Source organism: Cryptomeria japonica, chromosome 9 (assembly GCF_030272615.1).
Source record: "Cryptomeria japonica chromosome 9, Sugi_1.0, whole genome shotgun sequence".
Lineage (NCBI taxonomy): Eukaryota > Viridiplantae > Streptophyta > Pinopsida > Cupressales > Cupressaceae > Cryptomeria > Cryptomeria japonica.
The window spans coordinates 356337674-356353175 of NC_081413.1; the positions used below are offsets into that span (position 1 = coordinate 356337674).

General features: G+C 37.5%; 1 protein-coding gene across 1 annotated transcript; it reads left to right on the top strand.

Moving 5' to 3' along the window:
* Positions 1 to 12653: 12653 nt before the first annotated feature.
* Positions 12654 to 14690, top strand: LOC131858392 (uncharacterized). The gene is made up of 3 exons (XM_059211624.1): positions 12654 to 12890; positions 13194 to 13319; positions 14532 to 14690. Exons 1-3 carry the CDS (start codon positions 12654 to 12656, stop codon positions 14688 to 14690), a joined length of 522 nt encoding a protein of 173 aa, XP_059067607.1.
* Positions 14691 to 15502: the final 812 nt, after the last annotated feature.

A 15502-nucleotide genomic window follows, 5' to 3' on the forward strand; every position in this document is an offset into this window, starting at 1 on the left:
CACTGACGACAAGACCATCAGACAAACAACATCCTCGTTGGTGCATAGTTCCCGGCAAGCATCTAAATTTCGATGCCAATTGAAGAAACATCCGACAAGGATGTTGTATGTTCGATGACACTTTATTGTCGGACGCTTGTTGTAATTGTCATTGCTGCAAGTTCCTGGTAGGCATCAGAATTCTGATGTACATCTGATGAGGATGCTTTACGCCCGACGATATTCTTTGGCCCGATGAGTGAATATGGCCGCCATCATAAGAGTTTATGACGTCGTTGGAATTTTGACGTTAGATGGCACCGTCAAAATTACCGACGACGAGTTTTCGACGACTTCATTTGTTGGCAGTCCGACAAAAAATGGTTGAAATTCCGATGATAGGCCGTCGGAAATCAATCCCAAATGTACTAGTGTGAAGGCATATTTCTTGGTTATTCTAATGAAATAAAAGCATAAAGATGTTATAACAAGAGATTGCAAAGAATTGTGGAGAGTGCTAATGTCAAAGTAGATGAGCTAAATAGAAGTCAAATCAGAGTTTATGAGAAGGAACTGACAATAGAAATGATTATATATAAACTGGTAGCACCTTTAATAGAATAGAGTGTTGAACCAGTTACTCCAACAGTATCAGAGAATTCTACAGTAACTGAAGAACATGGAAGAGGAACAAAATTCAGAAGACTCCTAGGTATGTGAGATTGTATCATTCAGAAGATCAAATCATTGGGGATAATATCAATGGAGCGATGACAAGAAGAAGACTAGAAACTAATGAGGTATGTTTAATTTCACAAGTTGAATCGGTATTAGTAATTGAGGCATGTAAAGATGAATATTGGTTGAAAGCTATGGAAGAAGAATTAGATCAGATTGAGAAAATAAACACATGGACCTTGGTTCCCCAGCCTAAAAATAAAAATGTTATTGAAACTAAATGGGTTTTTAGGAATAAATTGAATGAGGATGGTCAAGTTATAAGGAATAAGGCTAGATTGGTTTGTAAAGGATATTCTTCGAAGGAAGGAATTGATTATGGAGAGACTTTTGCACCTGTATCTAGGATTGAAGCTGTAAGATTATTTCTTGCCTATGCTGCTTATAAAAACTACAAGGTTTATTAGATGGATGTTAAATGTGCATTTTTGAATGGGGATCTTGATGAGGAAGTTTATATTGAGAAACCTAATGGTTTTTCACTATCAGATGATACAGATATGGTTTGCAGGTTAAGGAAATCCTTATATGGATTGAAATTAGCACCTAGAGCTTGGTATGCAAGGTTGGATAAATATCTTTTGAAGCTTGGTTTTACTAAGGGCAGTGTTGACAGTAATTTATATTATAAGATCACCGATGATGATATACTAATTATTGAAGTATTTATTGATGACATTATTTTTGGAGGTGAAGATAAGTTATGCATAGAATTTTCTAAAAATATGGAGAAAGAATTTGAGATGTCTATGATTGGTGAGATGAAATTTTTCTTCGGTTTGCAGATTACTCAAACTAAAAAAGGTATTTTCATCTATCAAACTAAATATGCTAAGAAATTGTTCAATAAATTTGGTATGGGAGATTCTAAACCAGTAAGTACTCCTATGGTTACAAGTGAGAAATTGACAAGAAAATATTTTTGTACCGATAAATCCTACAAGATACAAATCTATGATTGGAGGTCTTCTTTATTTGACTGAGACTAGGCGTGACATTATGAATTTTGTTTGTATTGTTTCAAGATTTTAGAGTGATCCTAGAGAAAATCATGAGATAGCGGTAAAAAGGATTTTTAGATACTTGCAAGGTACACCAGATAATGGCTTGTGGTACCCTAAGGAAGATAACTTTACTTTATGTGCATATACAGATGTTGATGACTGGAAAAGTACTTTCGGTGGAGCTTTCTTTCTTGGAAAGAAGTTGGTTTCATGGATCAGCAAGAATCAATCATGTACTTCTTTATCTACCGCTAAAGCTAAGTATGTTGTTGTTGCTACTAACCGTAAACAAGTTTTATGGATGAAGCAAATGTTGAAGGATATAAAGGTGGATTGCAATGCATAGGTAGTTATTCACTGTGATAACTCTGCTGCTATTGATATATCAAAGAATCTAGTATTTCATTCTAAAACAAAGCACATATCTATCAAGTATAACTTTTTGAAGGAGAAGGTGGAAGCAAATGAAGTTAGACTGGTTTATCTGAACACTAGAGATCAAATTGTAGATATTTTCACTAAACCTTTGTAGAAGGAATCATTTGAGTACCTAAGATATAGATTGGGAGTTTCTGCCCCTCCGGTAGAGACTTAAATGATGCGGTTTGACATCAGTCTGACATGCATTATCAAAGATACTATTCATTCTGACACTGATGTGGGATGCTACTGCTCAAGGGGAGTAGTCAGCTTTGTGATTCAGTGGTTTATGTTTTTCTTTGATATTTTTGTTAGATTTATGGCATTGATGTCAAAGGGGGAGAGATATTGATGTGAAAAAGGAAAAGAAATTCAGAGCTTTACAGAGATATTATTCATAGGGGGAGATATTGATATTTAGAGCTATTTGTGGGAGATTGTTGGTTATCTTCCACTATGGGAGACTTGTTTGGCATTTCTTGGTACTTCGATATTTTTCACATCTAGTGTTGCTATCAATGCCAAAGGGGGAGATTGTTGGCCATCTAGTGGAATTGGTTATGTGTTGCATTGACGTTTTATCATTGATGCCTACACTAGCTATTTGGATGCTTTACTATCACCCTTCTGGTCCCAGTAGGTTGAGTGGTCTTTGGTTAACTTGGATCCAACATGATCCGGCAGGCTCCAATATAGTTTGGTGATGGAATCAGCTTGTTATCGTATTTGGTCAGTTGGTTTTGGTCTGGTAATCGATTGATATCCTTCTTGCTTAGAAGATTGGTTTTCTAGTTCCAACAAGGGTTTCACTGGCAGATCTTTTGGTGGAGATCTTTGATGAATTACATAAGTGGTGTTGGTGTAGCTTCTGGTGGAGTTTCAGGATGTTGTTGTTGATCATGTTTGAGACTTGGTGGATGGAGATCATTGTTGTGGCATGTGGACCTATACTTGGTCCTAGTTGATCTAGGTTATGGACCGACTTTAATATAATGTATGGATAGGACCTATTAATATATTTCCGCGATGTCTTATGTGTTGATATTATTTGTTTGGTCTAAGGCCGACATGGTTTGTAATTATGTAATTGGTTTATTGTCTGGTGGTCGACCTGATTGTTTATGGTCAAGGGTTTGTATATATAGATGTAAGATATCATTGTAGATCATCATGGTTATTGTTAGAGGTCATGGTCAAAGAATGTAATGTGTGAATAATGTAATATCATTCAGGTAGAGGAGTTGGTCGATCATTACAGATTGAATTGGGTTTATGTAAGAGGATTTAGTCCTCCGGTATTGAGCTTAACTGAAAATGTACTCAAACATAGGAGATTTTATGTTTTGCAGTTCAACACTTCTCTGGATTGTAGTATGGATCTCTATGTAGTCAGTGAGGCTCCTTTTGCGATGAGCAGTGCGCTCTAGGTTTTTGGCCTTCCTGCAAGTGTAGGCCCCTCAATTGTAATTCACATACTTACTACAGAAGTATTATCTGACTGTTGGTAGAATTCCCACCGTGGTTTTTCCCTTTACTGGTTTTTCCACATACAAATATTGGTGTCATGTGGATGGTATTTATTCTGTGATTATTATTTATGCTTAATTGGTTTATCTTCTATTCCGGTATAATGTTTTGGGTTTTGGTATTAAAGTTTGAATTTCTAATGGTTCAGTAATCTGTGACAACTAATTCACCCCCCCCTCTCAGTTGTCTCCCAGTTATTTGAATTGTCTAGCAAATTAATTCCACTATAACTATTGGAAGATCTCAGAGTTGATTACTAATCAATATGATAACCAATTGACCAATAATAAATCACTAATAGCAATTTCACATCCTTATGACAGTATGAAGAAATCAACAAAAATAGAAATAAAGATCGGATTGCACCAATGATGATAGGCTATGTATTTATGACAATTACAATTTGAATAGCAGTTTGGGTCAGATTATACCCCTTACAAAAGGTTTCAGTGTATATGAGAGTAATTTAAATTTTACACTTTGCACTTAGCACCACTTTATTAATTTGCCCCAAAATTAGGCACAATAGATGATGCATAATCATTGAGGACCCAACCATGTAAGAAGGACCTTGGAGGAATCCAAGAGGAATCAGGCTCGGACCAGGACCCAGGTAGAATCAAAATCAGGATCCAGGGGTTTTAGTGAAGAATTAGTAACTTAGTTTAACAGTCAATTTCCAGCAGTTCCACCTCCTTTTATGCATGCTCTTTCTTTCATCATCATCATCATCATCATCATCATCATCATCATCATCATCATCATCATCATCATCATCATCTTCTTCTTCATCTTCTTCATCTTCTTCTTCTTCTTCTTCTTCTTCTTCATCTTGTTCTTCTTCATGAACATTTCCATCAAGAACATCATCAACTAACTGTCGATCGTGATCATCATCTACATCATCTTCTACTTCTTCGGTATCTTCTTCTTCCACCACATTATTCTTTACTGGCCTTCCAGTTGGATCATGTCTAACAACAAAAGACTAACCCGGTTTATGAGGAACCTCTAAGTAAAATACCTGCTCACATTGGCTTGGAAGAACATAGGGCTCATTTCCAGCTCGCTCAAATGACCTTGTATTAACCATTATAAATTCATTATCATGTTCAATAAAATTATTGTCAGGATCATTTTCATTCAATCATAGCCTATACCATTCGGTGATGAAAAGAACTAATTTGAAGGACCTAAAGTCACACTCAAATATATCATCCAAAATCTCATAGTAGCAATTTTTTGAGACTCGAGGATGTATGTCGCTTCTAGACGAAACATTAGTCACCTGAAATATTGCACTTATTCTAGAATCATAAGTTTTCTTCGTGTCACTCAACTTTTTGATGCGAAATTTAAGACCACTGCACCACATAGCCTTGTGGTGGTTCACCTGCAGAATGTTAAACATATATAATATGTACATCATTACAATTGGAAGAAAATTAAATAATATGGGTGATTAATCAATTTCTCTTTGTGTAACACTGGAATCTCCATTCTGGTGAGCTTCTTTAACCAATGAAGCCACACCTTCCCATGTTAATGTGCGACTAGATTGTTGACATCGTTGAATCCATACCATTGTGAGGCCCTACCCCGAGCCTTCATAGCATTTTAGTTATTTTCATGTTGGACCTACTATTGATACTATATTTTGATGCATTATGGACATAGATTTTATGTGATCCAGTGTTTGGATAACATTGATATGATTATGTCATTTACTTTGATTTGTAGTACTTTATTTTGATGCTACAAATTATGGATGCATTCTCTATAAATGATTTAATTTCATGGTGATTATGATGATGCCATTTAGTAGATTAATTTATGTGGATGTTATTAGATAATTGGAAACTTGATTATTATAATTGAAATTGTATTCAATGTTTGAATTGTATTCTTTTCATATGATAATATTATATGTGATTTTTGGAATTACTAATGTGCAAAGTGAGATGTGCAGGAAAATTATTCCATGTGACCATGGAAACTATTCGGAGAATCAAGCATAGACCTATGTGCGTTTGTGAAGCCAAGGATTGTCTATTTGGAGAGACAACACCTCATTTGTAAATGTGTTTTAATTTGTAAATGTATATGCTTGGATGTGTGTTTAATTTAAAAATTGCTTAATTTATTAATTCCAAAAAAGGGACATTGCCATGTGTATTTAAGTGATGTGTAATTTTTGGTGGTGTCACTTGACACATGTGTTGTAAAGTGAGTTAGCAATAACATGTCCCTTGGAAGGAATTTGTTTTACCACTACATTTTTCAATTATCCTAGTATGGTCCCAAGAAAGTCTTGGATAGAAAGCCATTAGAAAGGTCAACTCAGGGTTGACCCGTAGGTAAACTTTGAGTGACTTTCTAGAGGGTTAAACTAACTCATAGGGTCAAGTTAGGGGCATTTTTAGTGGCCCATATGATGTACCTATGGATGAAGGCCAAATTTAGCCATGTGTCCACTCCCTAGGGACTCTTTAGTCTCCCCAAAAGTTGAGTTTTCCAAGTTGGCCGAATTTCAACTTTTGAGGATCCTACCTAGGTTAGACAACCCTCCTCATGAGTGACATTGCTCCTCCCCATTCTTTCTACCTTTTTGAGGTGCCTTGGATAGAGAGTTTTTAAGGTGTTGGGAAGACCAACCTATGAACATCTCTCACCCTTCCCAAGAGGATTGGAAAGAGTGATGAGTGTCTTCTTAGGGAATGGTTTGAGAGGGAGAAGTTTGATCACCCACTCTCCATTTTTGGAGACAGATTTTCTTAAGAAACTGGTATTGGATTTGGAAGTTTTTTTGCTAAGTCTTATGAAGGAAAAGTTAGTGGATTGGGCAGCTCTCCTACAACTTCTTTTCATCCTTTTGGCAGATTTAAGGTTGGTTGGTTTACTATCTCATGTATGTTGCTTTGTATTTGAAAAGATTGTTTGTTGTAGTTGTTTTTCCATTGTTGATTTCTTAGCATGTTTAGGAAGATGCTGAGTTCTTCCCTATGTGTTTGTGTTATTGAGGTTTTATGTTATTGTTTTGGGAGTTTTCAAGGCCAAACTCACCCTTGAGAGGGTAGAGTGGCCTTGGGGTGAAGGGTTGTTTGACAACCTACGAGTGTAGAGGCTCTCTTTGGAAGAGAGTGAATCACAAGGGATTATGGGACCCTTGTTGCATAGTGTTTTGTTTAAGTAATGGGGGTCATAAGGGGAGTTTGTTGGCTTGTATGCCTTGGGGGACATAAGGAATTGTTGGGACAAGTTTGGAACTTGTGGATGTGCTTCTTGGTAGCCTTACAATGGCATTATGTTCTCCTACTTGCAGAATTCTCCTCTAGGTATTTGGTCTACCTTCCGCCCACTTGAAAAGTCACATAAGTGATGTTGTGAGTTTTCATACTTGTATGTGTATTGATTATGTGTATCCCATTTAGCCTTGGTTCTCCTAGCTCAAGGGTGGCTTCTTGTAATCCTAGGTTGGGAGGTGAGCCTCCATGGTCACAACCTACAACTTTTATTTCCAAGTTTGCTTGGGAAGAGATTGGAAAGGAAGCTTGAAAAGATCCTATTTCTTATTGTATTTAGTTGTAGAAAAGAAAAAGAATATATTTGATAAGCCCTCATTTAGTAGAAATGAGATGCTTGATTTAGTTATTTCCTAATTTTTTTGTAAAAGAAACTATGGTGTTTTAAATGTAACTATTGGATTTGATTTACCATGTAATAAAGATGTATTTTATTTGAGTTATTCTTTATTGTTATTTACTTCTTGAAACATATTAGGAATGAAATCTATTTTTGTCTTATTTAGCTAATGCAGAGAGAAATGAAATATATTTAAATATTGTAATGTAGTTATTAGTAAAGAAATGAAATATTTGCTTATGTCTATAGTTCAAATACAAAGGAAAAATAAATAGATATCTTAGAGTTATCATTAATAATGCATTTCATCTTGTTGTTATTTCATCTTGTTGTTATTTCATATCTTGTTATTAAAAAAAAGAGAGAGAGAAAATTAGATAAAGATAGTTGAAGCTATAAGTAAATTCTATTACTGTTGTATTTAAATCTAAAGAAAACTATAGGCTAATGGAAGAAAACAAAACTTACTCTATTCTGTTCTAATGAAAATAACATGCTCTAAATAATGCAAATGCAGGATTGAGCATAAAGTGTGTGTGTGTGTGTGTGTGTGTGTGTGTGTGTGTGTGTGTGTGTGTGTGTGTATCTTTTGCATAAGATAATGCCTCATGTCATAGATATTTAAAACTAAGCTGTTGTTTATTTTTAAGAAAATATTCAGACATGTATGTTGTTGTTTAAAAAAAAACACATATATATTGACACATTTAATGAAATATTAATATGTTGGAAATAAAAGAAATACATTTTTTTTATTCCGGTAATTTAATATATGAACCTGTTGCACCTTCTTGTTAATATATGTATATATATATGTATATATGTATATGTATAGATATATATGTATATCTATACATATACATACATATATATATGTATGTATATGTATGTATACATATATACATATATATGTATGTATACATATATATATATGTATGTATACATATATGTATACATATATATATACATTAAAATATATTATGTATTTTAAAAAAAAACATTTTCATTTTAAAAATTTAAAATATATATATATATATATATATATATATATATATATATATATATATATATATATATATATATATATATATATATATATATATATATATATATATATATATATATATATATATATATATATATATATATATATATATATATTGCCTTGTGCCCTGCCCTCAGAGTCGAAGCTCCCTGTGGGTGCGTCCACATGGTGGCTCGAGCCGCACTATGGGCCGCAACCCATAGGGGCAATCTCGGCCGCCACTGTGGATCCCGACCCACAGGGCACCCGTGGCCACGTTGTGGGCCGCGACCCATAAGCACAATCACAGCTGTCCTGTGGGTGGCCTCGCGACCCACAGGCACGGTCGTGGTCATCCTATGGGTGGCCTCCCATAGCAGCCACCTCCCCTCTTACAACTCGTGTAGTTTCAAAACCCCGTGGCCCCTTTCAAACCACCATTCCTTCCCTTCGGCTTCCACGAGATTTTTGGGGTCTGGTTCATCCTCTTTCACCTGCACACACACACCTCAAAAAAAAATGTGTTAAAGCAAGCAACCCTAACCCAATTTCGGGTTAGGGTTAGCTTGATAGGAAAATAGAAAATTAATAAGAAAAGAGTTGAGTTATAAAAAGAATAATCAACCCTAGATAGGGTTTTGATTAAAATATTATATAAATGAAATGGGGGGAAATTCTTTTTCAAATTTGAAAAGAATTACCCCCATTTTTTTATAATCAATAAGTAGAAATAATTAACTTCTATTATTGACTAGGGGGAAATTGTTTTTAATATAGACTTTATTTAGGAAAATATGAGTAAGTATACACACACACACACACACACACACACACACACACATATATATATATTTATATTTATATTTATATAAATAGATATATATATATATATATATATATATATATATATATATATATATTTAAATATGGTTGTTGGGTTAAAATTCTTTTGGAGATTTTATTAATGGAATTTATTAAATGTATAATGTAAAATTTTAACCTATGAGGTCATTGTTGGCCAAATATTTAATAGTTGAAATTTAAATATCTAAGGGATTTAAATTCGACTTTAATATAAAACAAATTTATTAGTCTAATATTATATTTGATTTGGTTAACTCTATTAGTTTAATTTAAAAGCGCATTCACGTTTGCTCAATTAATTATTTTTAATATGAGTTAACATTATTTTATGTAGCCTTGAATATTTTAATACTGTTGAGATAATTAATATCTCTTGATTTATTATTGAAGAAATTTTAATTAGAGAAAATTAATTAATTTAGTTTAATTAATTAAGTTGTGATGACCCTTTTAAGGGAATAATTAGTCTACTCTAAATATTGGCGCTCTAATGATGGAGTTGATTAAACCAACTTTAGGAAACCATTCTATTTAATCCCGAGTTAAGCTTTAGTTAAGACAAAACTTATTTATTCCATTTTAAATGTAGATTATTTAGTGTATTTATGTTGTTTTAAAAAAAATTGTTGTTTCGTTATTGCCCAAAAGTTTGGACATGACATTTTGGTATTAGAGTAAGGTTTCCAACACTAGGAACCTTTCTCCATTACGTTTTGCTTTTTATATTATTTTCTTTAAGAATTATTAATTATTTATTTATTTACTTTACTTTATTTTATTGATCATTAAGGATTCTACCAATTACGCGACAAGATCGTAAGTGTGGTAGGGGTCCTAGACGTGCTCGCATGGCACACGAGGACGTTGTGTGGGATGAGCCAAATCTAGAAGGGGATCAGAAAGCTCCTCCCGAACAACCGATTGACCCCAATAGAGACATTTTGATTGCCCTTCAGAACCTGATAGGAATAGTTCAGGATAGACTCCCAGTAGTAGATCATCAAGCAGAGCACCAGAATTTTGAGAGTCATAGATCTGCAACTAGGGAGCGGAGTAGGAGTCCACCTCCTAACCCTATAGAGGCCTAGGCTGAGCATGAGCCTGAGTCAGTCCACCTACCTGAGGCACCTCCAATAGTGGCACCAGTGATTTTTGAGTGAGCACACCGTGACCCCAGGGATCAGATCAGAGAGATTTTACATCTTCAATCACCCTCATTTGTAGGATCTCCTGATGGGGTAGAGGTTGAGGCTTGGCTATTGAGTTTAGAGAGGTGCTTTGGATTGCGTCCCTATGAGAGCAATTTGAAGGCACGAATTTCCATTCACCTTCTAAGAGGGACGACTTCCACATGGTGGAGGCAAGAAGAGTACAAGAATGATTTAGCTGGGGACACTATCACTTGGGATATCTTTATAGAGAGATTCAGGGATAGATACCTATCAGAGCACTATAGGTAGTGCAGGATTGACGAGTTTCATGACCTTCAGCAGAAGGGTCTCTCTGTGTCCCAGTATGAGAGAAAGTTCTTCAAGCTCTTACCTTATGTTGACTACCTGAAGGATGAGAAGTTACTTGTCAACTGGTTTATCAGATGATTGAATGTTGGTATAGAAGGACTAGTTAGGATGGCAGCTCTAGGAAGCCTTTGGGTGTCTGTGGAGAAGGTCTTGATATCAGAGGAGATTCAGGGTAGATCATAGGACATGCGGGATTGACATCAGAACTGAAACCCTATACTGTAGTCTTTTGGGTTTCAAAAACCCCACTGGAAGGGTAACCACGGGAATTCATCAAGGTCCTTTAAACCCCCTCCTCCGCAGCAGCCACATCAGAATCAGAGGCAAAGGCCTCTACAGGGTCAGCAGGGCTTTAAGCCCAAGCAGTGGCATTCACAGGGTCCTAGGCATGATCAACAATCACAGGGTCCATACACACCTCCGGCATGGACTCAGTAGTCCTCCAGGGGTGGTTTCAGTGGTTTGAGCAGGACAAGAGGATAGGGATACTCTAGGCCACAGGGTGTTTAGTTTTTGACACATGGAGCTTGTTTCACTTGTGGGGCCATGAGACACATGGTGAGAGAGTTTCCATAGGTTTAGATGGCAGGTTCAGAGCCTATAGTTGGGGACATGGGTAAGTCCCACAAAGTCTTTGCAGCAATTCACAACCGCTAGGCAGAGCATCAGGCCACAATCATAGAGGCCGCAGGTATGATCATAGGTAGCAGTGTTTGTATCTTGTTTGATTCAGGAGATATAGATTCTTTTATATCTCCATTGGTTGTGGAGCATTGCGGGCTAGTGGCATCTAGGCAAGGTGTTAGTTGGGAAGTGGAGTTGTCTTCAGAAGCTAGAGTGTCTGTTGAGTCAGTGGTTGGGGGATGTCAGCTTCAGATTGGGAGTACAACCACCTTAGTAGACCTTCAAGTCACACCTCTAGGATCTTATGGCATTGTTCTTGGAATGGATTGGCTATACGCCCACAAAGCCAAGATGGATTGTCGCCAGAAAAAGATCGAGTGTGTGGATGATCAGGGTACCTCCATAGTAATTTCAAGGATTCAAAGGCTCGTATCACTTCATATTATTTCCGCTATGCAGGGTAAGCATAGCATGCGAAAGGGATTCCAGTTATTTGCCATCACCATTAGTGACAGACAGGAAGAGAATGAGAAGGAGTCTTCACTAGATGATCATCCTATCCTTGAGGAATTTACAGATGTGTTTCCTTCTGAGCTACCTGGTATGCCACCTAGCAGAGAGATTGATTTTCATATAGACCTTGTAGGAGCTGAGCCATTTTTGAGAGCACCATAAAGGATGACCACAAATGATCTTAATGAGCTCAAGATGTAGCTTGAGGAACTCTTAGAGAAGGGTCACATTCATCCTAGCATCTCCCCTTAGGGTGCACCAGTCATCTTCGTGAAGAAGAAGGATGAATCCCTTCAGTTATGTATGGATTACATGCAGTTGAAAAAAGTGACCATCAAGAGCCGATATCCCTTGCCCAGGATCGATGACTTATTTGATTAGCTTCAAGGTGCCAAAGTATTTTCCAAGATAGATCTGAAGTTAGGGTACCATCAGTTGAGGATTGTAGAGAGCGATATCCACAAGACTGCTTTTTGTACCAGGTATGGCCACTATGAGTTCACCGTGGTCCCATTCGGTCTTACAAATTCTCCAACTGTATTCATGAGTCTCATGAATGGGGTATTGCATACTTTCCTTGACTGATTTGTGATAGTGTTCCTTGATGACATATTGATATATTATCAGAATGAGAAGGAGCATGAGGAGCACTTGAGATAGGTATTGTAGTGCTTGAGAGATAACCAGTTGTATGGTAGTCTATCAAAGTGTGCATTCTTTAGATCAGAGGTCATATATCTAGGACATGTTATATCTGGTGATGGGATCTCAGTTGACCCATCAAAGATTAGAGCTATTATGGATTGGCCAGTGCCAACTACTGTGACAGAAGTCAAGAGTTTCATGGGTCTAGTAGGGTACTACAAATGCTTCGTTGAGGGGTTCACTAGGGTTGCACATCCTATTACATCCCTTCCACGAAAGGGGACTAAATTAGAGTGGACAAAAAGGTGTGAGAGGACCTTTCAAGATCTCAAAAGGGCACTCACTAGTGCACCTGTTCTTGTTGTGCCAAACCCCTTAGCTGATTTCATGGTATGCATAGATGCTTCCTTGGATGGATTAGGAGCAGTTCTTATGCAGGAGGGTTGAGTCATAGCATATGAGTCTAGGAAACTTAAGACTCATGAGCTTAACTACCCTACTCATGACCTTGATCTTGCAGCAGTGGTGCACGCACTTGTGAGGTGGAGACATTTTCTTTTGGGTCATCATTTTGAGCTTCATTCAGATCATCAGAACTTGCAGTACATATTCACTCAGTCCAATCTTAATGCTCGTTAGAGAAGATGGATGGAGTTTTTATGTGAGTATGATTTTGATGTTCACTACATCAAGGGGAAAGAGAACGTTGTTGCAGAAGCCTTGAGTAGGAGACATCATGAGATATGCTCCATGTCTATGGACACATATTTGAGAGGTTGTATATTGCAGCAGCTGCCAGAGGATGAGTGGTATTTAGAGGTATGTCAGGTAGTGCAATCTCAGGAAACCCTAGAAGGGAAGTTTGAAGACTATTCATTAGAGTCTAATGAACTACTATGCCATAGAGGGCGCATCTATGTACCTTCTTCCAGAGGATTGTGTGATTTCATTGTGTTGGAGGCTCATAGAGCTCCTTATGCAGTGCATCCCAGAGTTAAGAAGATGCATGCAGATTTGAGACAGTTATGTCATTAGCCAAGTATGCAGCAATTCATTATTGTACTAGTAGCCCGATGCCTTGAGTGCTAGAGAGTCAAGGCAGAGCACTGCCATCCAGGTGGGTTGCTCCAGTCTCATGCGATACTAGAGTGGAAGTGGGATACTATATCAATGGACTTTGTCATTAGTCTTCCTATGTCATCACAATGTCATGATGCCATCATGGTGATAGTTGACAAGTTAACCAAAGTGGCCCACTTCTCACCAGTTCGAACTACCTTCATAGCTCCAGCAGTGGCTTAGGTATTCTTGTGAGATATTGTTAGACTTCATGGTATTCCATGCAAGATTATCTCAGACAGAGACTCCCTCTTCACTTCTTCCTTTTCAAAGGCATTACAGGCAGCAATGGGTACCAGACTCAACTTTAGTACAACCTATCATCCGGAAATGGATGGGCAGACAAAGAGGATAAACCAAGTGTTAGAAGACATGCTCTATGTGTACGTCATGGATCATCAGACCAGATGGGAAGAGTACCTTACTTTGGTAGAGTTTTCCTATAATAATGGGCATCACACTTCTTTGGGGATGCCACCTTTTCAGGCTTTGTACAGTATACCTTGCAGGACACCTTTGAGTTGGGACCGCGTTGAGGATAGAGTAGCTATTGGTCCTAAGATAGCTCATGATATGGAGCAGCAGGTGGTTTTGATTAGACAATGCCTTAGAGAGGCACATGATAGGAAAAAGAAGTATGCAGATGTGAAGAGGATAGATCGTAGCTTCATGGTTGGGGACAAAGTTTTCTTGAGAGTGCAACCACATAAGAGTCCAATCCATTATGGAAAGGGTTCTAAGCTCACACCTCACTTTGTCGGATCATTTGAGATCCTTGAGAGGATAGGACCAGTTGCATACCGCCTAGCTTTTCCACCTAGCCTTTCACACATCCATGATGTGTTTCATATATCAATTATGAGGAAGTACATTTATGATGAGTCTCATATTCTGGATTGGGATGCCTTGTAGGTGGAGTCGGATGGGCAACTAGCTTTGGAGGCCATCCGCATTTTGGCTCGCCAGATGCCATCTCTTCGAGGTCGAGAGTTGGACCAGGTTAGGGTCCAGTGGGATTATTATGATGAGGCTAAGGCATCATGGGAGGATGCAACACAGATGAGATCTTAGTACCCCCATCTTTTTGATGAACTCTAGGAGGAAGTTCATGCCTAGAGGGGGAGGGTGTGAGGCCCTACCCCGAGCCATCATAGCATTTCAGTTATTTTCATGTTGGACCTACTATTGATACTATATTTTGATTCATTATGGACATAAATTTTATATGATCCAGTGTTTGGATAACATTGATATGATTGTAAGGGTTAGGATTTATACAACATCCTTAGAGAAGATGGAGGGAGCTGTCCAAAATTCAAACTTGAGTGGGAGTTCTGGTTCAGTGTTGGGACAAATTGGTGCATATGATTCAGAGATTCTTGCAGATGGAGGGAGCTCAGATAGTAAGGATCTCGATGCTCCCTTGGATTTAGGGGACCCAGGGGGAGGAACAAGGTCACGAGAAGAGCAGATATCAGGTGTTAGCAGGAAAGGTCAGGCTCAAACTTCAAAATCAAGAGATGCAACTCAGAGGGAGCCCTGGGACAACAAGAGGCTAGTGGTTCAGAGAACACAATGGAAGGTAAAGTATCTCCTAAAAAGGATCTTCTGTCGACCCCAGAGGATCTTAAGGGGGGACCTAGTTTGAATGGACATACACATAAGTGGTCCTCTTTGTCTGGAGTCAAACCTAAAGGTAAGTCCTCTCTGCCCCTAGTTAAAAACACCTTGAATGTGTCTCAGGGAAAGTTTGTTATCTTCGTTCCAGACCAAATCATAGACCAAAATATTGCTAGAATGGAAAATACTTTGATTAGTAATTTTTTTGGGTCTAGACCGAACATAGAGATTGTTCGTAGGTTTGTCAAAAGAAAGTGGAACCT

Excerpts from the sequence above, each read along its gene's own strand:
- LOC131858392 (XM_059211624.1), top strand. The coding sequence starts at position 12,654 with ATGGATTGGCCAGTGCCAACTACTGTGACAGAAGTCAAGAGTTTCATG. Across the intron at positions 12,891-13,193 it reads ACCCCTTAGCTGATTTCATG|GGGAAAGAGAACGTTGTTGC; the intron begins GTATGCATAGAT and ends CACTACATCAAG. Across the intron at positions 13,320-14,531 it reads AGGATGAGTGGTATTTAGAG|GTGGAGTCGGATGGGCAACT; the intron begins GTATGTCAGGTA and ends GATGCCTTGTAG.